At 34.6% G+C, this 25,706-nt stretch overlaps 1 protein-coding gene across 6 annotated transcripts in view; it reads right to left on the bottom strand.

Annotated features, from left to right (window-relative positions):
* LOC150095352 (lethal(3)malignant brain tumor-like protein 4) overlaps positions 1–25,706 on the bottom strand; it is a 381,800-nt gene that overhangs the window by 151,893 nt on the left and 204,201 nt on the right. For all 6 annotated transcript variants that reach the window (XM_090410238.1, XM_090410241.1, XM_090410242.1 and 3 more), the window contains one exon: positions 17,369–17,509. In XM_090410238.1, coding sequence (XP_090266364.1) covers positions 17,369–17,509 — 141 coding nt within the window. The remainder of the gene's footprint in view (positions 1–17,368; positions 17,510–25,706) is intronic.

Genomic DNA, 25,706 nt, shown 5'->3' with positions numbered 1-25,706 from the left:
GTATCGAATTGAACACTGCAAGGACCTCATTAAAACCGCTCATAAGAACTCAAACTTCCTTGAAACGATTGCTACTGGTGACGAAACATGGTGTTTTGAGTATGAGCCTGAAACAAAGTGCCAAAGTGGTGAATGGAGACCACCAGAAGAGGAGCATCCAAAAAAAAAGTCGCTTGGAGAAGTCAAAAGTAAAGACAATGCTGATTTGTTTTTATGATTCCAAGGGCATTATCCACAAAGAATTCGTTCCGTCTGGCCAAATGGTTAATGGTGAGTTTTATCTCGAAGTTTTGAAGCGATTGATAGCGAGAATTCGTCGCATATGGCATGAATATAGTGATGTGGGCAGCTAGTCACTTTTGCACGATAATGCACCACTCATCGTTCAAACATTGTGAGACAGTTTTTGAGCAAAAACCAAGTTTGTGTGTTGGATCACTCACCGTATTCACCTGATTTAGCACCCTGTGACTTCTTTCTCTTTCCCCCAACTTCATTTGCCAATGAAAGGAAAGCAATACGACACCATCTAAAATGTTCAAGTGGCAGTAACCACAACCCTCAACAGTATCCCAAAATCCGATATAAAAAACTCATTTAACGAATTAACTGACCATGCCAAATGCTGTATCAAAGCTGAGGGAGAGTATATTGATTGAAATAAATGATTTGAATAATTATAATTGCCCTATGTTTTATTTTCTATCAAAAGTTCGGTTTCTTTTTAGACAGAGGGTGTATCATATCTACTCCAGCTGCTTTTCTGCATTTCAAATTTTTGATGGCTTTTTGTATCTCAAGTATTGATAATTTCTTATGTATTCCTGTTTGCAGTCCTCTTGAAAATGTTCTATATTGTTTCGTCACTGACTGCTTGTTTCATTTAACAGTCTTTCAAAATAATTACTCTACACATCCATTATCTTCAGTTTTCATGTCACCATTCATCTTTGATTCCTTTTACAGTACTTTTTCCTCCATTTCTAAGCTTTTACTAGCCTCCAGAACATTTTGCCATCCTGATATTTATTTTCTAAATTCTTACCAGTCTTCACATGACTTTACATGACTTTAGTTTAGCTACTTTTACCCCTCTTATATTATTTTCTGTATTCTTTTAGTGCATCTGTCAACTTATTTGCTAGTAACTTTTGGTATGCTTTCTTTTTCTGCAGTACTACTTCTTTAGGTTCATGTGTCCACCATGTGGTTCTTATTTTTCTATCCTTATAGACAACTTCACCACATACCTCCCTACCTGAATTAATCCATGTCTCCTTCAGAGTTTACAAATGAGACTCCAAAGTTTGGTTCTTATTTTCAAACTGCTTCACATTTTCTTCAATAATGTTTGCATAGTTAAGTCTACAGTTTATTTGTAAGTTACTCAAATTTAATTCTTTTTAAAACTTTCTTACATACTGATCTTTTTAATGTAATATCCATTTTTATCCTGCTTAACACTTAGTGATGGTCACTTCCAATTTCAAATCCTCTGTGCACTCTTGTATCCTGAACGTGCATGAAGATATCACTATCAACAATGACGTACGCTTTTCATATTTCTCATGTCTTCAGTTGACGTGAACTTATGCACAATTTTACGTTGGAACAGGATGTTAGTAATGACTAATCCATGCCTGAGCAGAAATACAACAAATACTTACCATTATTATTAGCTTTGCCCTTCTCTTCAAAATGTTTTTATCTGCTGATGGGATACATTTCCTACTCTGCTATTTAGATCTCCAACAAGAACCACTTTTTCCATTTGCTTTATGTCAGCTGCCTGTTCTAATGATTTGAATTCTTCCACTTCTTCCTTAGATGAACCTTCTGTGGGACCATAGACAAAAGACGTTTCATTGTCCATTTCCTCATCTTGAAGTGTGCCCACATCACTCTACTTGAAACTGCCTTCCAATCAAGAAGTTTATCTTCATGTTTGATGTTGAATACTATCGCTACTCTTTCCTTTCCTTGATCATTATTATTTGAATATAACATCCGATACTTATTATGGGCCTCAATAGCTTACTTGGCATAGACAGAGTCCTTTGGTTGGAAAGATCTGGGCTCGATTCCCGTCCGTGGCATGAGAAACCCTTATCTGGTGTCTTTCAACTAAAGGGGAATTAGCCAGTCTCACACAGAGGTAGAGGGTTTTTTTTGTCCCTCAGAACAGACAAACTTGCCCCGTGAACACACACACACACACACACACTGATTTACAGCCATTAATGCTTACGACCATATGTGGAAGAGATAGGGTCCTCACCACAAGTCATTATGCCCGTAGTTAACCATGACTCACATTACAGTAGTCAACGGACAAATGAACGGAATGGGATACTTATTTAGTAAAATCTCACCTGGTTTCGTCTTCTTTGTCTTAGTAATGCTAATTATGTCAATGTGTTACTTTTCCAATTCTGCTGCAAATTCGATTTCCTTTCCATTAATACTCCTTTTATTGATGGTTGCTATTTTCAGTTCTTCTTCTAGATGTTGAGTTACAGCTTGTTCCAGTAGCTAAATTTTCACTGTTTGTCCTTGTTCCCTGAAGAAAACAGTAAGGACTTTGCTTAACAAGGCGATGTCCTAGCTTGCATGTATCTCATAATGTTCTACTATTATATGTATTTGCAATTTAAGCCAATAGAGAGTACAATTTGGATGACTGGACAAGTCCAAATTACAAGTACATTCTCATTTGTTCAGTAGGTAGTAGATACCTACTAATGGGGTGCACCACATAAAGGTGAGGATTGGACATTAAGATCAGTTCTCTGTATTCCTGAAAGACAATGCGGAGGTCTCCTCCCAATTATATGTATATTCAAATTTGTAGCTGCTGTGCTTCTATATAGGGGCTTAGCACTATCTCAAAGGCTCCTTTTGCTAGTGTTATTAAGGCAAGTGATATGAAGTCATTAGCCTCTATATACAAGTAGCTAAGACACGAGCTACTTGTATCCTACATATTTCATGCGAAAAACTTTGTTTTGCTTACTTGGGAAAAGGATTTAAACCAAGTATAAAATTTCTTGGTGTCTTTAACACACACACACACACACACACACACACACACACACACATGTAATTATTGACTTCTACTCGGTTGTTTTGATACATTTTTAAAAAAGATTTAATGACTTAAACTGAGATAACTTATAAAGTTTTAATGAGAATAATACAACTAGTTTCGGCTTATAACAGCCTTCATCAGGTATTCATTAAATGAAGAGTATAGTAATAAACATTGAAGTACTGCAGTTATTCATTAATGGCATTCACGAGACTGCACGCTTACATGGAATAAACAATAGCGCACCAGTTAGAACTTAAAAATACAACATTTTTGCTTCAATTATGTGTGGCAATTTTTACCTGTAATTCCCAGTCTTTTAGATACTTCAATGTTTATTACTATACTCTTCCTTTAATGAATACCTGATGAAGGCTGTTATAAGCCGAAACTAGTATTATTCTCATTAAAACTTTATAAGTTATCTTGGTTTGTCATTAAATCTTTTTTTAATATATGTAGGATCCTAATGATGCAATAATAATTTTAACCTGACACTCTCATGACTACACATAAAAAAATACAATTCTCCATGCACTTACATTGTGGTTTTTCACATTTTCCATTATTCTTTCATTAACAGTAATGATGATTTATAAGACATAAATCAAAATATTTGTGTATAATTTGTACTTTGAATTAAACTTCTATAGATATGTTCTTTATCTTATTCTAGTTGACTAGAACTTTTCAGTTGTTTGTTACAGGGAGTGAATTTGTTATACTGTAAAAATTTGTTACTGTAAAAAGATGCTAATAGCATTTCATCCTATAGGCTGTGGAGGCATGGATATTTGTGAACATCTTTAGGTCTAAGATGAGTTTTAGTGATTAGCTTACCACCTCAGGTAAATCAATTGAGAGCATGAAGAAATCAGAAAAGTTTTAATCTCTAACCTTTCTTTTAGGCTTGCACGGTGATCCGAATACATTTTTGGAAATTATGGAGACAACTACCGTGTTTGAATAAAAACTTTAGTTTACTATTACTAAAATTTTACAATTCGACGTTTCGACCTTTATGTTAAGGTCATCTTCTGGAGCGTACAAATATACACAGGAAACAAGCTATACTACAATGTCCTAAATACCAAGAAAACCATACAGAATAACCTGACTAAAACAGAATTAGCAGCAATTAAATCGTTAAAAGCCAAACAAAACATAATAACGAAAGCTGATAAAGGCAGTGCCACTGTTGTCCTTGACAGGTCAACATACATACTGCAAATGAACCAACTAGTAGCCGATAACAACACATATAAAATAGTGAATTATAACCCAACAAAGAGGATAAAGGATAAAACAGAAAAACTATTAAAGTCCGTCACTTCTTGGCCACCAGACACAGTTAAAAAACTCAAACCCCACTACGCCTGCCCCCCCAGAATATATGGGGTTCCGAAAATACACAAACAAAATGTGCCCCTTCGACCAATAGTGGAAGGAATAGACAGTCCCAATTACCACCTAGCCAAGAAATTAGCGGCAACACTCAAGGAGTTGGTAGGTCATTCCCCCTCCTACGTAAAAAACACACAACACTTTATAAACATAATCAAAAACATAACACTCGACAAAGACGACTTATTAGTCAGTTTTGACGTTTCTGCCCTTTTCACTAATGTCCCCATCAATGACACAATTCTCCTATTACAGAACAAATTTCTGCCCGACATTACGGCCCTCTTTGCCCACGTACTAAAGTCCGGTTACTTCGTGTGGCAAAACAAATTCTACATACAAAAGGAAGGTACGGCCATGGGCTCACCATTATCCCCCCCAATCGCGAACTTCTACATGGAAACCTTTGAGCAAAGGGCTCTTGATTCCGCCACGCTTCGACCGACAATCTGGCTCAGATACGTTGACGACGTGTTCGCGATCTGGCCGCACGGTCGACAAACGCTAAACACATTCCTCAGCCACCTAAACAAACAACACGAACGCATACAATTTACCATCGAAATCGAAAACCAAAATTCGCTCCCGTTCCTAGACACACTAGTTACACGTCTTCCTTCAGGCAATCTATCCTTCACGGTCTACCGAAAACCTACACACACGGGCCAATACATACATGCGAATTCATATCACCACCCAGCACAAAAATATGGAGTCATAAACACCCTTAAAAACAGAGCCACAACTATTTGCTCTAACCAGCAGGCCCTGAAACAAGAACTAAAAATCATTAGTGACACATTCATAAACAATGGCTATAACAAAAATACTGTCAATAAAATACTCTATAAAACCACAACAAAAACGAATCTAGACTACAGTAAAACCATAGCCATCCCATACATTAAAGGGTTATCAGAAAAAATCAACAGAATCCTACAACATTATAACCTTAATGCCACCTTTAAACCACCCACTAAACTTAAAACCATATTCAGCTCCTCTAAGGACCCTCTCCTCCCATTAGCACATCCTGGAGTCTATTGCATCCGCTGCACCTGTAACTTACCGTACATTGGTGAAACAGGACGGACAATCCCTATACGCAAAAAAGAACACATTAGACACATTAAATATAACCATTATGGTGAAGCAGGCCTCTCAGACCACGCACTCAACACCTTACACCAAATCAACTGGAAAAGCACCTGCTCCTTACACCGTACAAAAACACGGTGTACGAAAGAAAATTTAAAGAATCCTGCGAAATCCTGATAAACCACCCAAATATCAACAATAAAGATGGTATGAAAATTCCAAGGATCTGGATGGCACACATTCAGCCAACCTAATTTGAAAGATTCAACACAAGTCAGGACTCTAGCCAATCTGCTATTATTAGAAACCATTCCACTCCAACTGGCTGGAATGATGTTAATATAATGTTAATATATGTATATAGTAGACAACACAAATAATAGGACTTTAGCGTTGATGTATAATTTTTTTTTTTCCCCACCAGAGGTCAGGCCAACAATTGTGGTAGCGGTTAGTCAGTGTCTTTAACGAACCAGTATGATTGTAGTATAGCTTGTTTCCTGTGTATATTTGTACGCTCCAGAAGATGACCTTAACATAAAGGTCGAAACGTCGAATTGTAAAATTTTAGTAATAGTAAACTAAAGTTTTTATTCAAACACGGTAGTTGTCTCCATAATTTCCAAAAATGCATTTTAATCTCTAAACCAGCGTTCCAGGATGATCTATCAAGGCCACAGACGATTTTCAGTGCCTAGTGTGAGACCAGCAAATTGCTTACTGATAGCATAAAGAAACTAAAAAAAAAGTTTAATTTCAAGAGCAGGGTTCCAGGATGATCTATCCCTAAGCTCACTGATGATGTTATAAGTTTAAGATCTTTCACAAGTGGAAGTACCATAAAAAATAATAATTAATAAATAAATAAAAATAAAATAATAATAATAAAATTCCAACCAGTATCTGTGGAGCAACAGCAAGAAGTAAAAGACTCCTGAAGACCATTTAACTTATTACTGTTAAATAATAAACTAATAAGTTAAAATGGAAGGAAACTATCTCATTATAAGCCTAAGGGGCCAAATACTTTCAAGGCTGATAATACTTCCAATACAAAGTTTGCCTTTAAGCAAATGTAAGTAATTTTAATTACCTAACAAGGCTGGTTGGAAAAGTGAATAGTATACCTGCTTTTGTAACCAAAGGCTGTTGGTCTTAATCTTATAATATTAAGACATTTTGTGAATGTTTTTGGTTGGTAATGAATTTTATCATTGATGTAAGACTGCTATCCTGCTTCTTGGAGACTTGAAGTAGCTTGAAAAAGATCCAAGTTAAGTTTGGTCTCTAGAGTAAGGTCTGGATTAACATGTTGGTTAGCCCATCTACAGTGGTAATATGAATGTGCTATAGTACATTCATATTATAATACATATGAATGTACTATAGGTTTGATACTTTTCATGGTGTGACTCAAATAAAAAATAATAATAATAAATAGAAATAGGTAATGGTTGTGCCTTAAAATACATCTCATGCTGCATCAGTTGTCAGGCAGAATAATCAGAGCCATGTTCAGGACTTAGGCAGAGGGTACAGTTCGAGAAGCATATTACAGTTTTTAACAAAAATCAGTGATATTGTGAATGAGGAACACAGAAGGTATAGGATTAATCTTAGAAGGGAATTTTACATAGGCACATGGAGAACTCACCAGAAATGCTTTGAGAAGGAGTGAAGGTGAGAATACAAGATACAGCCAAGAAGTATCTTGGCCAAATAAGAAGACTAAGAGACTCATGGATATCAGATTTAACATGGGAACTAATCAGAAGAAGGCAGTTGGAAAAACAGAGACATGGGGACTGAAGAATATAAGAGATTACATAGAGAAGTCAGAAGAGCCATCAAGCAGGACAAAGAAAAGTTTTATACTAATAAATGTGAAGAGACAGAGTTCAAGATGAGGAGGCACAATTATAAAAGGATGTTTTATTTAGTTTCTGACCTAAAGACAAGTTTAAGCCCAAACTGAATGTCATCAAAGACAGGAATGAAACATTACTAACAGAAGAATTGGAAATCAAAAATAGATGGAAAAAATACTGTGAGGAACTGTACAATAGAGTGAATAAAGAAAATTTGGAAGAGTCCTCTCACCATGAAAATTGGAACCTCCTCCACTTAGGCATGAAGTTGAAAGAGCAGTTAAGCAGCTTAACAGTAATAAAGCACCAAGTGCAAATGGAATCCCAGCAGAGTTAATTAAGGCCACAAGGGATGGATATTGGAAGAAGTCGTTTTCATACCACTACATAAAAAGGGAGATATGAAGGCTTGCAAGAACTATTAGTTTAATAACTCATGCAAGCAAAATTTTATTGAAGATCATGCAAAATAGGATTGAGGCCAAAGTTGAGACAGGGATGCCCAGGAAACAAGCAGCTTTTAGGAAAGGTAAGGGCACCAGAAATCAGATCCTTTGCCTTAGACAGATCATAGAAAAATATAAAGAATTTAGACTCCTTCTGGTAATGTGTTTTTTAGACTACTCTAAAGCTTTTGACTGTGTTCAGCATATGAAACTGTGTGGAAGTAATGAAAAGAATGGGTTTTCCTCAACACGCTATCGGGTTGATAGCCAACTTGTACAGTGAGCAAGAAGCCACAGTAAGAACAGGTGTTGGATTAACTGATTGGTTGGAAAAGGAATTAGGCAAGGATGTTTAGTTTCTCCTCACTTGTTTAGTATATATGCGGGGTACATCATGCGTCGTGAAACACTGGATAAGCTCAAGACAGGAATTAGGATAGGTGGTAGATTGATCAGTAATCTGAGGTATGCTGATGATACTGTACTCCTCTGTAATGACAAGGAAGAACTAGGACAAATTCTTGATAAAGTTAACAAGATTAGTAATAACAGAGGACTTCAACTCAATCCTAGCAAGACAAAGATTATGGTTCTCAAAGGAAATACAAACAGAAAAGCCACTGAGTAACGAGTGTACTTTAATGGAGAAAGACTTGAGGAAGCCAGCAAGTTTGAGTACCCAGGATCCATTATTAATGTGAAGAATTGCTGTTCAGAAAACGTCAGAAAGATTAGGAATAGCTAAAACAACAGTCAGAGACTTGTCTAAAATCTAGAAGGATGGATCTATCTCCATGGGATCAAAGTTGAGGATTTTGGATGCAGTTGTTTTTCCAACAGCGACTTATGAATGTGAGACTTGGAACCTAAAGAAGTCGGATAAGAAAAGGATAGCTGCTTTTTGAGATGTGGTGTTCAGAAGGCTGTTGTGGATATCATATACTGAAAGGCATACATATTAATGGGTGTTAGAAAAGATCAATAGAACTTTAAGGCTCCTTAAGGATAGCGACAAAAGAAAGTTAAAATATTTTTGACACACTGAAAGGATGAAAGGAAAACTTCTCAGAACAGTAATAGAAGATAAAGTTCCTGGAAAAAGAGGAGGGGTTAGACCATCAATGAGATGGATGTGTGTGTGGAGTGACTTATCCTTCAGAGAGTTGAAGCCTACAGAAAAGCATATAACAAGACTACATGGCATGGCCTGGTGTAGCACATCACTGGGTATCAGAGTGACCATACAGAATCTGCAGATGCCCAGTAAACAGATGGTGATGAAAAATAAGTAAATGTCTTTTCTTCAGCAGAAGTCAACAGCATTGAATTTTGCTGAGTCAGTTCAAGAACAACAATGTTCAGAATATGCAGATGTGCAAGGATTATGTCATAACATCATGTGCCAAGATGATGATAATATAAGTTATGTGCTGTTGTCAGTGTCCAGTGAGATATCTTTGTTCATATACCATAATTACACTGTCACAAAAAATGAGAGAAGATGTACAGTTATCAGTCTATACATGTCTGGTTGTGGAATGCATTTTGTTATTTACTTATTTGTTGCTGTTGCATAAAGGATCAACTGTGCAATTCAATAAGGACAAACAGTGTTGAGTAATTTTGCCACATGTGGGTGGGCAAAGTAACATGAAAGTTGCAAACCAAGTCCTCTGATCAAGAAAGAATATAAATTCAGTAGTACAATGGGAGATTAGAACTGGATCCAGGCTTCCCACATTTTGCAGCAGATCTATAAGATACTTAAGAGGATGGCTAAAAGGTACACATTCATCAATGCTTGAAATCCCATTGATATGGAGAAAACCCAGGGACAATGCAAGTAATGCTCTTGCAGCATTCACTTGGATTGTCTTTTGGTTTTTTTTTAGGTACATTACAAACATCATCAGCTTTTCAGAAACATGAGATAAAATGCCTAAATTTTAAACCAGTACCTTGTGATTGCACTTTGCCAGTTCCTGAACCACCTGGGACATGGCTTCTGGATAAAGACAATGCTAATGAATGATCTAAAATGTAGCATTGTGTTTTCATGAATAGATCCAGATTTTCAGTTATGCAAACGTCTCATTTAATAACCCAAGCAGAGTCAAATGATCATGTGAGAGATCTGAAATCATAAGGTATAAACAATGATGTTAACAGATGAATGCAAATGCTGGAAGAAAACATTGTTTTTAAGAATGGCCCCTGTTTATAGGTGCATCATAGTTTGAAGGCTGTTCTTTTACCGATTGGAAATAAATATCCAGAGTTCTCTAACTAAATTGCATAACAGCTGTAACAAATTTGGCATGAAAATCATAAAGACTAAAACTATAAAAATAGGAAGAAACATTGAACACATCAACTGCATTCTAAATAGAAAGCCTATTGAAGGAGTAAAATATTTCAGCTATTTAGGCAGAGTTTTTAGTGAAGATGGCAAGTTAAATCTGGAAACAGACAATAGAATAAGCAAAGCTGGTATGGTGGGTAGTGAGTTGAATAAATTTATATGAAATAAGAGAGAAATTAGCCAAATCACCAAACTAGCAGTATATAACACCTTGTTCAAACCAGTTTTAAGTTATGGATCTGACAGTTAGAAATAAAGCACTTGATCAAAGATTAGAGACTACAGAGTTCTGAGAAAAATTAGGAAAGTGAATAGATGGCATCAATGGCAATCATATTAAAAATGAAGATATTAGAATAGAGCTTTGCATTGTTAGCATTCCAGAATTGGCAATTTAAATAGAATGGATGAGGAAAAGGTTAGTAAAACAGGTATTTGATACCAAGGTGGCACGAAAGAGACCTACAGGAAGACCAAATTCTAGGTGAATTGATTCGGTCAGAAGTGCTTGAGAAGCAAGAAATGTTAGATATGATAATGTTGGAGTGGTGACAAGTAAGACTAATTTGGAGAACAAATGTGGATTAATAATAATTTAATCATGTAGTGCTGTCATAGAAGCTTGAATGCCCCTAGGGGTAGACATCAGGAAATTGATGATGAGACATTTTTGTTGCTATCACTTTTGAATTTTTTAAAGTGTGATACAAGTGACAATTACAGAGATTTTGTAAACAATAATGCAGGTATATAAAGTAATGGGATACAGGATGTCATTAAAAGAGATCATTTTGTAAATTAGTTGTCATAGACATGCTAAGAATTTTGGTTAAATCATCTTTGGTTTATAGCAATTCGAGCCTATAACATTTCCAGCATGTCAGAAAAATGGGGTGCAGAACTGCACTGCCTGAGGTAATCTCACCTCAACAGATACAAATCAAAGACAATTAACAAATTTCTTGGTACACCACTGAAGGCACCTATAAATAAACAAGAATTTCAAGAATGCAATAATCAAGAATGTTACAGAAAAAGTGGCAATGTTGCTTCGTGATTAAAACATTAAGGTGGCTTTTTTGCCAATGTATGAGATCTCAAAGTTCTTACATCCACCAAAACCTGCAAATCCTTCATTTAAAAAAAAATAATAAATAAAATAAAAAAATAAATAAAAAAAAAAGTTGACAAAAATTCACTGTTCTTGTGCCATTAGCTATGTAGGCTAGATGGGAAGGTCTGGGTAGATTTGCATGTCTGAACAAGTAAAAAGACAATGAAAAAAGAAGACCGATTAAATCAGGATTAGTACTCCATATAACAAACGGTTGCCACCAAGTAGTTTGTCAAGAAACAGAAATGCCATATACTGATCATGAATATTTGGCAAGAAAGTTTAAATAAGCCTCAAAAATGCTCCATATCCCCATATCATGTAATAAAAAGTAAGGCTTAATCCCTTCACCAAGTTTGGTCTACTTTGATCAAAAATCTAACAACCATGACCTGAGATATGTCATGCCACAGAACACAACAGCAACAACCAGCATTGTTGCAACACATACATAGTAATTAATACAATGGTTTTTTCTGGTCAATTTGTATGTACTAGTTGTGAAGTTCTGATAACGTATGGCAATGGTGTTCAACCTTTTTTATTATGCGAGCTACTTTTCTATACTAAGTTATTCGGTGATCTACTCTCTTATATAGATCATGTTCCTCCAACCTGATATCTGATTAGGCACAACTATGCAGTTAAACGAGCTCACTCACTTCGGAGGACCCACTCTCCCAGCCCTAAAAACTTTATTTGTGTATTTAAAAATTTATTTATCACTTTTAATTATTTTAGATTGATTACAAACTCACAAGTTACAGGAAATGCTGGTTGATTAAAAAAAAAAAAGTTAATGTGAAATTTGACATTGTCTAGACCTCGCAATATTTTCACAGTCAGGTTGATACGAAGAAGCGGCTAATCGCAGACAATCATCCAAATGATCATTTGTAATTTGGTTTCTTAATTTATTTTTTATGACGTTCATATTTGAAAAAGAAGATTCTGACAAGTATGTCGATCAGAAACACGACAGAATTTTTCGCGCAATTTCATGTGTATACTTCCAAATGACTTCTTAATAATTGTTTATTGATTTTAAATGTAAACTATTCTCAATGTTTATTATCTCAAGTTCTACTTCAGCTTGGTTTATATCAAACAGCCCACTAATTTTATTTGAAATTTCTGTGCTGTTCAAGTTTTCCTGAAATGGATTATTGATAAAAGATACGATCATTTCAGTTTTATTAAAATCTTTAAATCTTGAATTTATTTCTTCCTCAACTAATTCTATTTCACTTAAATTCTTTTAAATCACAGTGAAGTATTTCTTGATTCTGTTCAAAAAATTTTAATAAATATGGGAGATGTCTAAATTCGTGGTCATTTATATTTTTCTTTAATAAAAGTAAGTATTGTTGGAAAGTTTTTATTGAACTTAACATGTCAATTAAATTTTTATCTCTACCTTCTAACTCTAAATTCCTTCCAAATAATAATACAATTTTCAAAAGTTCTTCTTTACTTGAATAATCTTGAAATACCATTAACTGAGCAGTATCAGTGAAGTCATTTGATTCATCAAATTCATCAGATTTGATTCATTAAATTTGTAATGAAAATGCAACACACTGGTGAATATCTGACATTAACTGAGTATTCAGATCGGCACTTAAAATTTCAACTCTTCTCATACCCATTGTTCTGGAAAGTTGTAAATCTTTAATATTCGAAATGATTTCATTTTTATTTTTAAAATCGGAAAATAAAGATTCTGCTGCTGCAAGAAACAATTCTTTTATTAACTCTCCATCAGTAAAAGGCTTTTTTGCTTTTGCTAATAAATGAATCAAGGAAAAGAAGGAGTAGCCATAGTATTCAACACAAAATATGAGGCTAATCTTCTTGAATGGCAGTCAGTCTCAAGTAGAGTAATGTGGGCAAATATGAGAATGGGGAACTGGACAATGAGACTTATTTGTGCCTATGGTCCCACAGAAGTTCTACTAAGGTAGAAGTGGAGGAATTTTTTGATGCTTTAGAAAAAGCAACTGACACAATGAAAAAGGAAAAGTTGGTCCTTGTTGGGGATCTAAATAGCAGAGTAGTAAATGATTGTGAGACATACAAAAATATTTTGGGAAAATTTGGAGAAAAGAGCAAAGCTAATAATAATGGTAAATATCTGTGGGATTTCTGCTCAGGACATGGACTGGTTATCACTAACACCATGTTCCAACATAAAAATGTACACAAATTCACATGGAGAGAGGCTAGGAATAAGAAAAGTCTCATTGACTATGTTATTGTTGATAGTGATGTTTTCTCCCTGGTGCAGGACACCAGAGTGTACAGAGGATTTGAAATTGGAAGTGTTAACTATTTAGTCTTGAGCAGGATAAAATTGAATTTCATATTGAAAAGAATAACATGTAAGAAAGTTTTAAAGCGAATAAAAGTTGAGCAGCTCTCAGATGTGAACTGTAGACTAAAATACAGAAAGATTATTGAAAAGAAAAAGAAAGAGTTTGAGAACAGGAATCAAGCCTTGGAGATTCAGTGGCAAACTCTGAAGTGGCAAAATCAAACCTTGGAGATTCAGTGGCAAACTCTGAAGAAAACATTGATTGATTCTGCGAGAGAGGCATGTGGTGAGGTTGTGTGCAAGGATAAAAAAAATCAGAACTCCCTGGTGGATACAGGAAGTTAAAGAGGCAATGAAGGAAAAGAAGAAAGCATATCAAAAGTTCCTGGCAAATAAGTCTGCTTTTACTCTTACAGAATACAGAGACAAATGTAAGAAAGCTAAACACTGTGTAAAACTAGCTAAACAAAAGTCATGGGAGGACTTTGGCAAGAATATAGAAAATAAATATCAAGAAGGTGGCAAAATATTCTGGAGGTTGTTGAAGAAGCTTAGGAATGGAGGAAAGAGTGCTGTAAAAGGAGTTAGAGATGATAAAGGTGACATGAAAACGGGAGAAAAAGATATCCTTGAAGTATGGAGTAATTACTTTGAAAAACTGCTAAATGAAACAAGCAGTGATGACAGCACGGTGATAAAAAACACTGACCAGGCATGCATTCAGGAATACATATCCATACTTGAAGTAGAAAAAGCCATCAAAGGCTTGAAATGTGGAAAGGCAGCAGGAGTAGATGATATTCGACCAGAAATACTGAAGTATGGTGGTATAAAAGTCTTACAGTGGCTGCACTGCATAGTTCAGAAAGCCTGGACAGAGGGATGAATTCCCGATGATTGGAGTAGAGCTCTCATAATACCCGTATATAAAAAGGGAAATAAAACTGAATGCGAGAATTACAGAGGTATTTCCCTACTGATGAGTGTTCCTGGCAAGATCTATGCAAGTATACTTGAGAAACGGTTGAGAAGAATTGTGGAAGAAAAGCTTGGTGAAGAACAAGCTGGATTCAGGCCAAATAGAGGCTGTCAGGATCAGATCTTCACTTTATGACAAACAGTCGAGAAAGCATGGGAATATAACAAAGATCTGTATTTAAGTTTTGTCGATTTGGAAAAGGCATATGACAAGGAGCCAAGAGAGAAGCTATTCAATACGCTGCAGTTATATGGTGTCAATGGGGCATTATATCAAGCAATACTTAGTCTTTATTTGAGTTTTAATCAGCAGTTAGAATTGAAGGAAGTACAGGAAGATGGTTTAATGTTAAATCTGGTGTGAGACAAGGATGTACATTATCCCCTCTGTTATTCATTATCTATATGGATCACATTATGAAGGAAAGTGGTATTAAACCTGATATCAAAATTGGAGATGTTAATGTCAGCTCTTTGCTTTATGCAGATGATGTTATACTTCTAAATAAATCCGCTACAAGTCTGCAAGATTCTCTGACTAAATTCAATTGCTGTTGTAATAGATATGGTATGAAGGTCAGCAATAAAAAGACAAAGACAATGAAAATAGGCAGAATCATTGAAAATATCAACTGTGTTGTGAATGGAGAACTTGTGGAACAAATAAAACATTTCAGCTACTTAGGCATGATTTTTAGTGAAGATGGTATATTAAATATGGAAATAGACAACAGAATCAACAAAGCTGGTATGGTAGGAAGTCAGTTGAATAAATTCATATGGAATAAACGAGAAATTAGTCAGAACACTAAATTAGCTGTATACAAGAAAGTGTTCAAACTAGTTTTAACTTATGGATCTGAGAGCTGGGTCAGAAGTAAAACACTTGACCAAAGACTAGAGACCGCAGATATGAGAGTCCTGAGAAAGATTAGAGGCATGAACAGATGGCATCAATGGCAATATCATATAAAATGAGGATATTAGGAAAGAACTTGACATTGTCAGCTTCCAGGAATGCGTTAGCAGAGCTAATCTCAGGTGGTATGGTCACTTAAATAGAATGGGAGAGGAAAGATTAGCAAAACAAGTGTTCTCTGCCAGGCTGGCAGGAAAACGACCCAGAGGAAGACCAAGATATAGGTGGATTGATACGGTACAAAGTGCCTTAGATGATAGAAATATAAGATCTGATAATGTTGGCGTCTTGACAAGTAACAGACTGATTTGGAGGAAAATTGTAGATAGGAAGTTAGTAATAATGTAATTTTTTCATGTAGTACTGTCATATCCTGTACACCCCTTGAGGGTACATGGCAGGAATTTGATGATGATGATGATGCTAATAAATGACATTTTCAAAGCTGCAATAGTGGCTGATATTGGTTTATTTATTACTTTCGAAATCATATTTTGCTGTCCAGAAAGACCTGCCTTTAAATTTATAATTTTTAATTCACATATTTTGGAATTTTTGGGAAAAATCTTCATCATATTTTGCATGTAGCGATCGAAAATGTCTCTCAATATTACCTTTTTTTTTGGAATTGCTACAGATGAATCAAACAACAACACTTTCCATTTACCATTGTAACGAAATAATCCATTTCCCATTCCTTGTCAAAATGATACATCTTCAATTTCTTTGATACACTCATGATTATCCTCAAATTAAAAAAAAATAACTTTTAAATATTTTATTAAAATAAAAAATGTTTATAACTTATCAATTAGTGAACAAAATAATGCTAAATCCAATGATAAATTAGAGCAACTGAAACTCTAACAGTGGGTAGTGAGAAGTGTGTCATGTAGTTACGAGTAAACACAATTATAAACGAAACGCATACGATGTGCTTTGCTTATAATTGTATGCACTCAGCTCGCTGTTTGACTTCCACTGATCCAAATTAATTCATTTACCCGGACTTATAAGGAAATTACTGATTTGACGATTTTAACGAAAAATAAATAAACAATAGCAATACACTTAAAGAGAATTAAAAAATAATACAAAATAATGATAAATAAAATATTATGTTTTCAGCTTTAATTAAATTTGTAAGTAAGGAGGAATAAACAAAAGATCGACCAAAAATCGCTCTGTGGATTTTTTTTTTCATATTCAGTAAATAAGGTTTCAACCGTCGAACTACAGATCGACGGTCTGAACACCACTGACATATGCTATGTGTAATTAATTTTTTTCTAGTCAGTTTTTATGTAAGTTTTGGTACTCATGATGATGTGTGTCCAACATAATGAAACTTATTGGGTTATATTGTTTATTTTAATAAAACTGTTATATGTTTAGAAACATGTGGTTCAATACTAAAAATTGGTATTCAGCTATAAGCAAATCTGCATGCAAGCTGTGGGTTCATACAAAACATGAATGGTATTGACAGAGCAATTGCATATATCTGCACCAAAACATAGCTATATTAATTAGCAACAGAGTATATTTTTATCACTATAAAAAGAAGAAAGGTTTTATATGTAAAAGTGAAAAAATGTAAACTGTTACATTCTTTGTAGCAAGAAGTTATACTTTTTGGAAAGATTAACAGCATCTAAAATTAACTGTTAATTGCTGTGAACAGATTATTCATACTCATTTATCAAACTATGTAAAACAATCAAAAAGGTAAAAAAGAAAAAGAATAATATATATTTAATAAATGTATGATACCCACTTCACAAAATAATTTTGCTGGTGCTGCTATTGCATTTTCTTGTTCTAGATATGCTGACCAAGAAAATGATTCAGAATCATTATCAATTGCATCTAAAGACTTGGAAGAATCAAGCTCCAGTTTAGGTCGTTTCAGCTGAGTCTAAAGATAAAAGATGTGAGGAAAATAAGATATTAATGAATTCCTCTCTCCTTTCAAATTATCATCAGTTGTGAATTTATATGTGCATGCAGTTTACACAGTAATAGGGGTAATGGCTAAATTGGCATTTATGTGTAAGGCAGTCCAGTGCAACTAAATGCAAAAATTTAGTTTTGCTCTAATGTTTTTGATACTTATTAAAAAATAAGTAAATCAGGTTTGAAATAATAAAAAACTTTAAACCTTATTTACTGAATATATAATTAGAAAGATAAAAAACTTTATATATAATTAGAAAGATATATGAATGAATGAATGATATACGTGTATATCATTCAAGTATCATCCTTAAAAGTAGAGAAAAAGTATTATTAATGTTAACGATTAATATAGTGATCGATTAATATAGTGATTAATAATATAACGATTAATATAGGTGATCAAAATTAAAGTACCCCTCTGTAAGGCCTTGTGGAGCACCATCCAGTGATCTAAATTCTGAAACTTTGCAGGAATACATTGTTCATCATGCAGAAGTGATATCTGAGGGAAAAAGTAGTTCCAAAATTCACCATCAGGAGGCATTGCAAACACCAAATACAGGAAATTCACATATCATGCAACTCAGCAGGTGCCATGAGGGTTTAAAAAAATGGAAAGATTTTTTTCCCCCTTTATTCTGATTGTTCATACCATCTACAGTGATGGCAATAATCTTGCCCTAATGTGCTTTGCTCTTGAAGCTGTACTATCTTAACAATTGTAATGCTGTTGCAGCAGTCTGTGAATTTTGTCACCTGAACAAATGCTGATGCGGTTCACTATCTCCGTGTGCTCTGCAAAAAATAATTAGCCATTTTGAAGAAATGGAATCATTGGGCGTTAGACCTGGCAGAGGTCGCAAAACAATAAGTTCACAAGTGAATGAAGTTGCTACTACCGTTGTGGAGCAGGCCATGAATAATAGCATTGGTTCCAACAGTGTACATGTTATATATGAATAAACAGTACATGGCTTCTCCGAAAGAACTAAACAATGTCTTGTTGACTCCTACAAACCCAACCAAAATAACAAAGAATCAATACGTCAATTTCCAATCCCATACATCTCCGGCATATCAGAGCCTATTTCAAGAATTCTGAGGAAATATGATTTAGTAGCTACTTATATTCCCATTAATAAAGTATCCACATATTTCCCATTGTCTAAGGATAAACTCTCAACTATGTCTCTTCCTAGTGTATATCAAGTTCCATGTGACTGCCAGTTTTCCTACTTTGGAAACCAGACATTCAATAGAAAAAAGAATACAAGAACATCAGTCTTATATTCTTCACAAGAAATCCGATGTCTGGATTGGTGCAACAAGGAATAGAGGCAGACCACAACATTCTTTGATCTAAAACTCGCCTTCTATACAGATGTCGTTATAATTTCAAATGCCTATTCAGAGAGAGTGCTGAGGTCTTATTTCAACGTCCTAAGTTGAATCAGAATGACTGCCTATCCTTGTCAAAAATATGGGAAAGTTTGATTCAAATAACACATTAATATATATATATATATATATGTGTGTGTGTGTGTGTGTGTGTGTGTGTGTGTTAATTTTTTTTAATTAAAGCCAATAATGATATTTACAAAGATAGAAGATCCTATAATAAATTAGTTTAATTCTTTATCCAAGTGTAAGCAAACAAAGTTTGCACCTGAAAATATCTTCAGGACTGAGGTAAGGTGGTACATCCCTTGGCAACTCGTAGCAAAGGTGGAACAAGCTCTCATCACTCCTTGTCTCAGTATCTCCCATAATGCAAAGCACATCTCCTTGAGGACATGTCGTCTATAAGAATACTTCATGAGGAAGGCTGTTCCAGAAAACAGAGATAAATGAAATGAAAAAAGAAAAGGAGAAAAAACATTCAGTTTGTTTGCATGGTGGTCTGTTGTTAGTATTATAACAGGCATAGTGGAAAATAAAGGAATGACAGATGCCATTCAGTGGAATAGCACCTACTGAAGTATCTGTAGAAAGGATATGTCAGAAACAGTCCATTTCTATAAGATAAAGGCTGAAACAAGTCTATAAGAAAGAGGTCACTGATCATAAGACTATTACACTTTTTTTATATAATCTTTGTCAAGTAGCTTTATTTTATCCTCCTACATGTTTTGCCAATGTTTCTATTGGCATCCTCAGGGAATACAAACTAGTAAGCTAAAATGAAGGGTAATTTTATCAGAAATTTGGAAAACTTATCAGATCATTAAACATCAAAAGAAATGAACTTTCATAACAATTACATCATGAGCCATAACGAATAAATCACGTTAACGAGACACGCACATTGTCACGCACAATACCAATTTTTTGTATGAATTAGAACCATCAGTTATAACCAAGTCTGTAACCTTCATTTTAGCTTACCAGTTTGTATTCCCTGAGGATGCCAATAGAAAAATTGGCGAAACATGTAGGAGGATAAAATAAAGCTACTTGACAAAGATTATATAAAAAAAGTGTAATAGTCTTATGAATAATTGTCAAGAAAAAATTCAACATAAGGTCACTAATCAGTTGAACTGTCTTCTTCTGCACAACATCAAGAATTTTTAAGGTCATTTTTGGTCAGCCAAACATCGGACCAGGATCGGACAGATTCACGATCTGCATATATTTACCAGCCAGTCAGGAGTGAAAAAAATAAATAAATAAATAAATAAAAAAAAAAAACATCAATGGCTAAAATATAATGGGAAGCTATGGTATAAATTACATATCAAGCTGAAAATGGGGAAAAATTTAAGTAGTATGTAACGTATATTAATAAAACAGTTCCTGTTTATAAAGAATGCACGTGCGCGCGCATGCATGCACACACACACACACACACACACACAATTATAAAGTTTTTTTTGTAAGAATTTAAAAAAATAATATGTTTGAAAGAAAACTCAGATAAAAACTACCTGAGTGTATAAGTTTCAGTGTGTAAAGTGATTAATAAAAGTAATAAAATAATGAATGTCCCTTAGTAAAATGCAGGCATTAGATTAAAATTTGTGTGATGGCTAAAAATAGATACAGTATATTCATTGTGAAGAATTTATGAAAATATGCTTTAGAGTAATTACTTTATTTATAATTATGAAAATATTACGTTTAAACCTCAGTATCAAGGTCATCATCAGGAAAGCCTACACATTCACAGGACACAAGCTACATGACGCTATACAAAAGTAAGATAAATCTAAATGCTTTGTTAATCGTTTACTCTAGTCTGACCTCTGGTGGAAAAATAAATAAACTAAATAATAATAATCATAATAAATAAAATAAAAAAAAATAAAAAATTATACATGAATATAAATTAGCAAAATAAAAAAAAATTATGCATATAAGAATAATAATATATAGATGTTAAAAAAATCTAAATAAATAAAATTAAAGTTTCATAGCAGGGCTACATTAAAATATCTCTACAGTCCTCTCAATATTAAGGTTTTCTTGTGTTGGGACTCTACCTTCATTTTGGATGCTATATAGGTTGCAGATGGGTTATCCAGATTATTGAAATTACTAATCCATCATTCTTGTTGAGATTTGGATGATGTTTCAGAATCTCACAGCTTCCCTTTCTTTCTTTCAAACCAAGTTTTGGTACAGCATAGGGACTTGGTGCCTTTCCAGTTGATTCTATGACATGTTTGAGGTGCATGGTCTGACAGGCCGGTTTTACCATGGTGGAGGAATTTAATGTGGAATTTATGTTAATCTTTTCTTACTGCAATTGTGCGCTCTGTTTCACCTATAGGGCAAGTATTCCAGGTGCAGTGAATTTTGTAAACCCCTGAATGGACCTTTGGATGAGCTGATTATACTTTTTAATTTTGCAGGAGGTTTGAAGGCTGCTTTAATGTTGTATTTATGTAATGTTCTATCTATTTTGTTTGGATATTCCCCTAATGAATTGTATGGCATTCTTGTAATTTTTTGCTTTGAATGGTATTATTGTGGAGGATCTTGTGAACTGTTTTTTTTTGTCATAGCCATTTTTTTTTATAAATGTTTCGCTAATAATTTCATATTCCTTCTTCAACACCTACTCACTGGAGCAAATTGTTAGGACTATGTTTGAGGGTGCTGATGAGCTCTACTTTTTGTGTTGGATGGTGGTTTGAATTTCTGTGTATGTATTGGCCTGCATGTGTAGGTTTGGGGTAGACTGTGAATGAAAGGCAACCTGAGAGAAGACATGTGACAAGTGTGTCTAGAAAGAGAAGTGAGTTATTGTTTTTAATCTTAATGGTACAATTGAATATGTTTGTGTTTTTTTAAGGTGGTTTAGGAACATATTTAAGGTTTTGCAGCCATCGGAGCCAAATGGCAAAAATATCATCAACACATATGAGCCAGACTTTGGGCTTGCTGAATTTAGCTATAGGGGTAAAAGTGGTGAGCCGAAGGCTGTACCTACTTTTTGCCATACGAAATACCCAGAGCAAAGTATGTAAGCAAAAAGGGTGATATTGAGCAGAAATATGTTCTGTATGAGAAGAATAGTATCATTGATCAGGACATTAGTGAAAAGGGCAGTTATGTCAAAGCTGACTAATAAATCTTCATTGTTGAGTGTGGTGTTTTTTTAATTTTATTGATGAAGTGTTGTGTATTTTTTTTTATGTAAGAGGGGAAATGACCTACCAACTTCTTAAGTATAGTCACTAGTTTCTTGGCTAAGTGATAATTTGGGTTGTTGATTCCTTCAACTACTGGTCATAGTAGTGTGTTTGTTTTGAGTATTTTAGGCAGTTCATAAATTCTGGGAGCATGGGCATAATGGTAATAGCTTTTTAATTGTTTCCTCTGGCCGATCACTGACACTTGATTAATTCTATTGGTTTCTTTTTGATGCATTTCTTTTTGATGGTTAACTACAATCCTACAAACCACATTAAACTCTCAACAGGAAGGTTTGCATAAGATGACTATGAACAACGTAGAGCTAAGCAAGAACAACCTCCTCTGTATGGACTTTGACAGACCAGACTACCATAGTTTCATTTCAGGCTCAGTCTCCTTAATCTTAGGCTTTTTCTCTTCCTTCCCACTGCTACTGCTATATTGTGTAAGAGTGATCTCCCACATGTGTTTCCCAAGGAATACAATAGACAAGCTTTTAAATCAAATTATTTAAAATCAGATTTTAAATCAAGCCATTACCCATACACAGTACTAATTTACTATAGGTTGATTAACCAATCTTTTGCATATGAACTCAACATAAAAAATCTGGTATAGTTTATTGTTAATCGCTTGATTCTATGACATTTGCCACCTGGAATATTAATTTTTGTGTTATGATGTGTAATAGATGGGTCGATGATGTCTCTTAAGGGACAAGCTAACCTAACTGGATAGGTTTGATCACAATGTACGCTGAGTTCAAACAAAGGGCAAGCATCTAAACAGAGACTCCTTATATGATGTAACAAATGCTGGATTTGGGAAAGCACTGAATATGATATACCAGACATCATAATGCCTGTAAAGAACTTAATGAATCTGTACAGATGATGCATCCTTGTCAGCATTTCATTTTGATATAAGTCAGAGCAAGGTGTATGGCATTCAGCTCAGTAGTGTAATTGCAATATTCCAGTGGAGACTTCGATATTGAGAAGACAGCAGTAGACATCAACAAAACCCATGATTTTGGATGATATCTGTAAACAAGTAGAAAATCTGAATATTCTGCTTGTTTCAGAGGGCTACTGGTAAGCAATGAGAAGAGCAGTGTTTCCCTATACTGCTTATAGAAAACTGCATTGCTGAATACAAACATGCTAAGGTGGAGTGGTATTTTGTTGCAAGCCTGCAGTGTTGTCTACCATGATGTTTAGAGTGTAATACATTTCTGACATACAGATCAAAGGGATGTAAGCAGCCTCACATATGTTATACAAGTTTCCTCAACATGTATGAAACATGTCCACATGCAGCAAGTATTTTTTCAAATGCACCAAGAAAACACATAATATATACTAAGTGTGGCATGAATATAAAGACTAAGACCAGGTGATGCTTGAAGCATACATATTGCTATTCTGAATGCTTGATGGTGAATAAGGATCTAATCATTAAAGTTTATGGCTTCTCACAGAAAATAGATCTCAGAGCCATAATCAATATGAATGGATAAGTGCTCAGTATGAGTGGAGCAAAGAGCTTCAATATGCACACCCAACAGGTAGAACATTGGGTGTAAAATATTCATTATTCATCAGTATGTATTTTTTAATTGACATGCAGCAGGTGAAAGACAGAGCATGAAGGATGTTCATTGCTCTCCAGTACCTGTCTTGCAATTCACATATGCGGAATTGAAATGTTAGTTGTTGTTGTTGTTTTTTTAATTTATTTATTTTTTATTGAATATGAGACACAAGAGCTTTGTCTTGGTCACAAATGGAATAATCTATTGTAAAATCTCAGTCCTGGTCAGAATGAATATCATATTTGCAACAAAAAGTATACACCAACCCATTTTAAAGTGCTCAGATTGAAAGATGGTAAATTGTTAAGTTCTGAATGAAACTAAAGTTGAATCAATTTACGTTTCCTTCAGACTTAACATGGGGTAACATTTTTAATCTATTATTGATATATTAGAATATATTAAACTCTTCTAAATTACAAGACTATTACTAAACTGAGAATTTTTCATTTATTTTGTTATAATGTAAAGTATTATGAATTGCTAAATTGCTTAAATCTTACTGCTTAAGTGTAAGTACTTATAAATTGCTGGGAGAAAGAGATAATCTGATTAAATAAAAGGTGGCCGGAATCGAAACACGTGCAACAAAGAGTACAGGTGCACCCTTTTCATGAGCAAGTAGTTCCCATCCCACTCATGCATTCTGAGAATCACGCTAAGGATTCCGTGTGTGACACTCAGTACTGGGTGACATGAAGTGATGCTAAAAAAATGGGAGGAGAAATCAATGACATAGTGTTAACGTGTGGCGCACAATTTAAAAAGTCGTGCAGCGCCAGAAAAAAAACTTCTTACTCTTAGGCTTGTGCTCTCTTACGCTCCGGGTCTCGTGCAGTCTTGCTGTGGTGTGTGGAGCCTCCTCGTGGCATCCCCTCGTTCCCCCACGGAGTCGAGATAATGACTGAGAAACTTTGCCATGGATTTCCCGAAAATTTACCAATCGGTGACCAGCCCAGCAGAAGATATTCACCGATGCTTATGGAGATTTCGTTACGATGTTGAGCCAGTTCACCAAAGAATAACATCTACTTATTTTCAGAGGCAGAAGTATGTGCAGATCGAACCCTTGAAGAATGCCTCAGAAAAAGCAGAAGGAACGTGGAGTTGAAAGTATTTATCCTGACGAGATATGTGAGGTGGCTAAATAGTTTCCCCAGCAATTGGTAACATACAGTCTAGTTTTTTTTATGTAAATGTGTACTAAAAGGATATCTGTATATTTTAGGAAGGACTCTAGAGATTGTTTCTTTTAATGATAGAGTATATTATGAGTATTTTGTGAAAGAAATTGTACGAGAGCACGTAGAGCCTAGGAATTGTGTCTTTTAATGATTGAATAAGTTATGAGAATTTTTTTGAGAGAAATTGTATGAGAGCACGTGGAGTTACAATAGTAATTCAGTTAACAAATGTCTTTAACATTGATGAATAAGTGAGATCTTTCAAATATAAGTCGTAAATCATAAATGAAGTTCTTTGTCATATATGCTAAGATAGATAGAGAGAATCTGAGAAATTAGTGCTCATTCATTAGCAATTGCAGATTACTTAATCAGAGTGTATTCATAATGTGTAATATGTATCAATTAAATTAAATGTTTTGTTCTTTTTGTTTAACTGCTGACTTGCCTGATTTTCTTCTCTGTTGCACTTGCTCATAAAATACAGACCACAGTGGGAGATTAATTTATAGAGGCGCTACATGACTGCAAACGTAACCTATAGTAATATAAGATTGTAAGCTAAACTCTTTCTGGTTCCTTGATTCTACATTCTTTGTTAATCTAGGATTCAGGGTGGCACAGTAAAAAATAAATTTTCCCTGAATCTGAAAAAGGAATTAGAACCAATTTAGAGAGAAAGGGAGTTGGCATTGACCATTAATATTCCCTTTGTCCCCCAAACCACTAGCATCATT

Source organism: Typopeltis vanoorti, chromosome 20 (genome assembly GCF_054136105.1).
Source record: "Typopeltis vanoorti isolate ZY-2024b chromosome 20, IOZ_Tvanoo_1.0, whole genome shotgun sequence".
In the NCBI taxonomy this organism is placed as follows: Eukaryota; Metazoa; Arthropoda; class Arachnida; order Uropygi; family Thelyphonidae; genus Typopeltis; species Typopeltis vanoorti.
The sequence above is the reverse complement of the archived record's forward strand: the minus strand, read 5'-3'. Positions and strand labels throughout refer to the sequence as shown.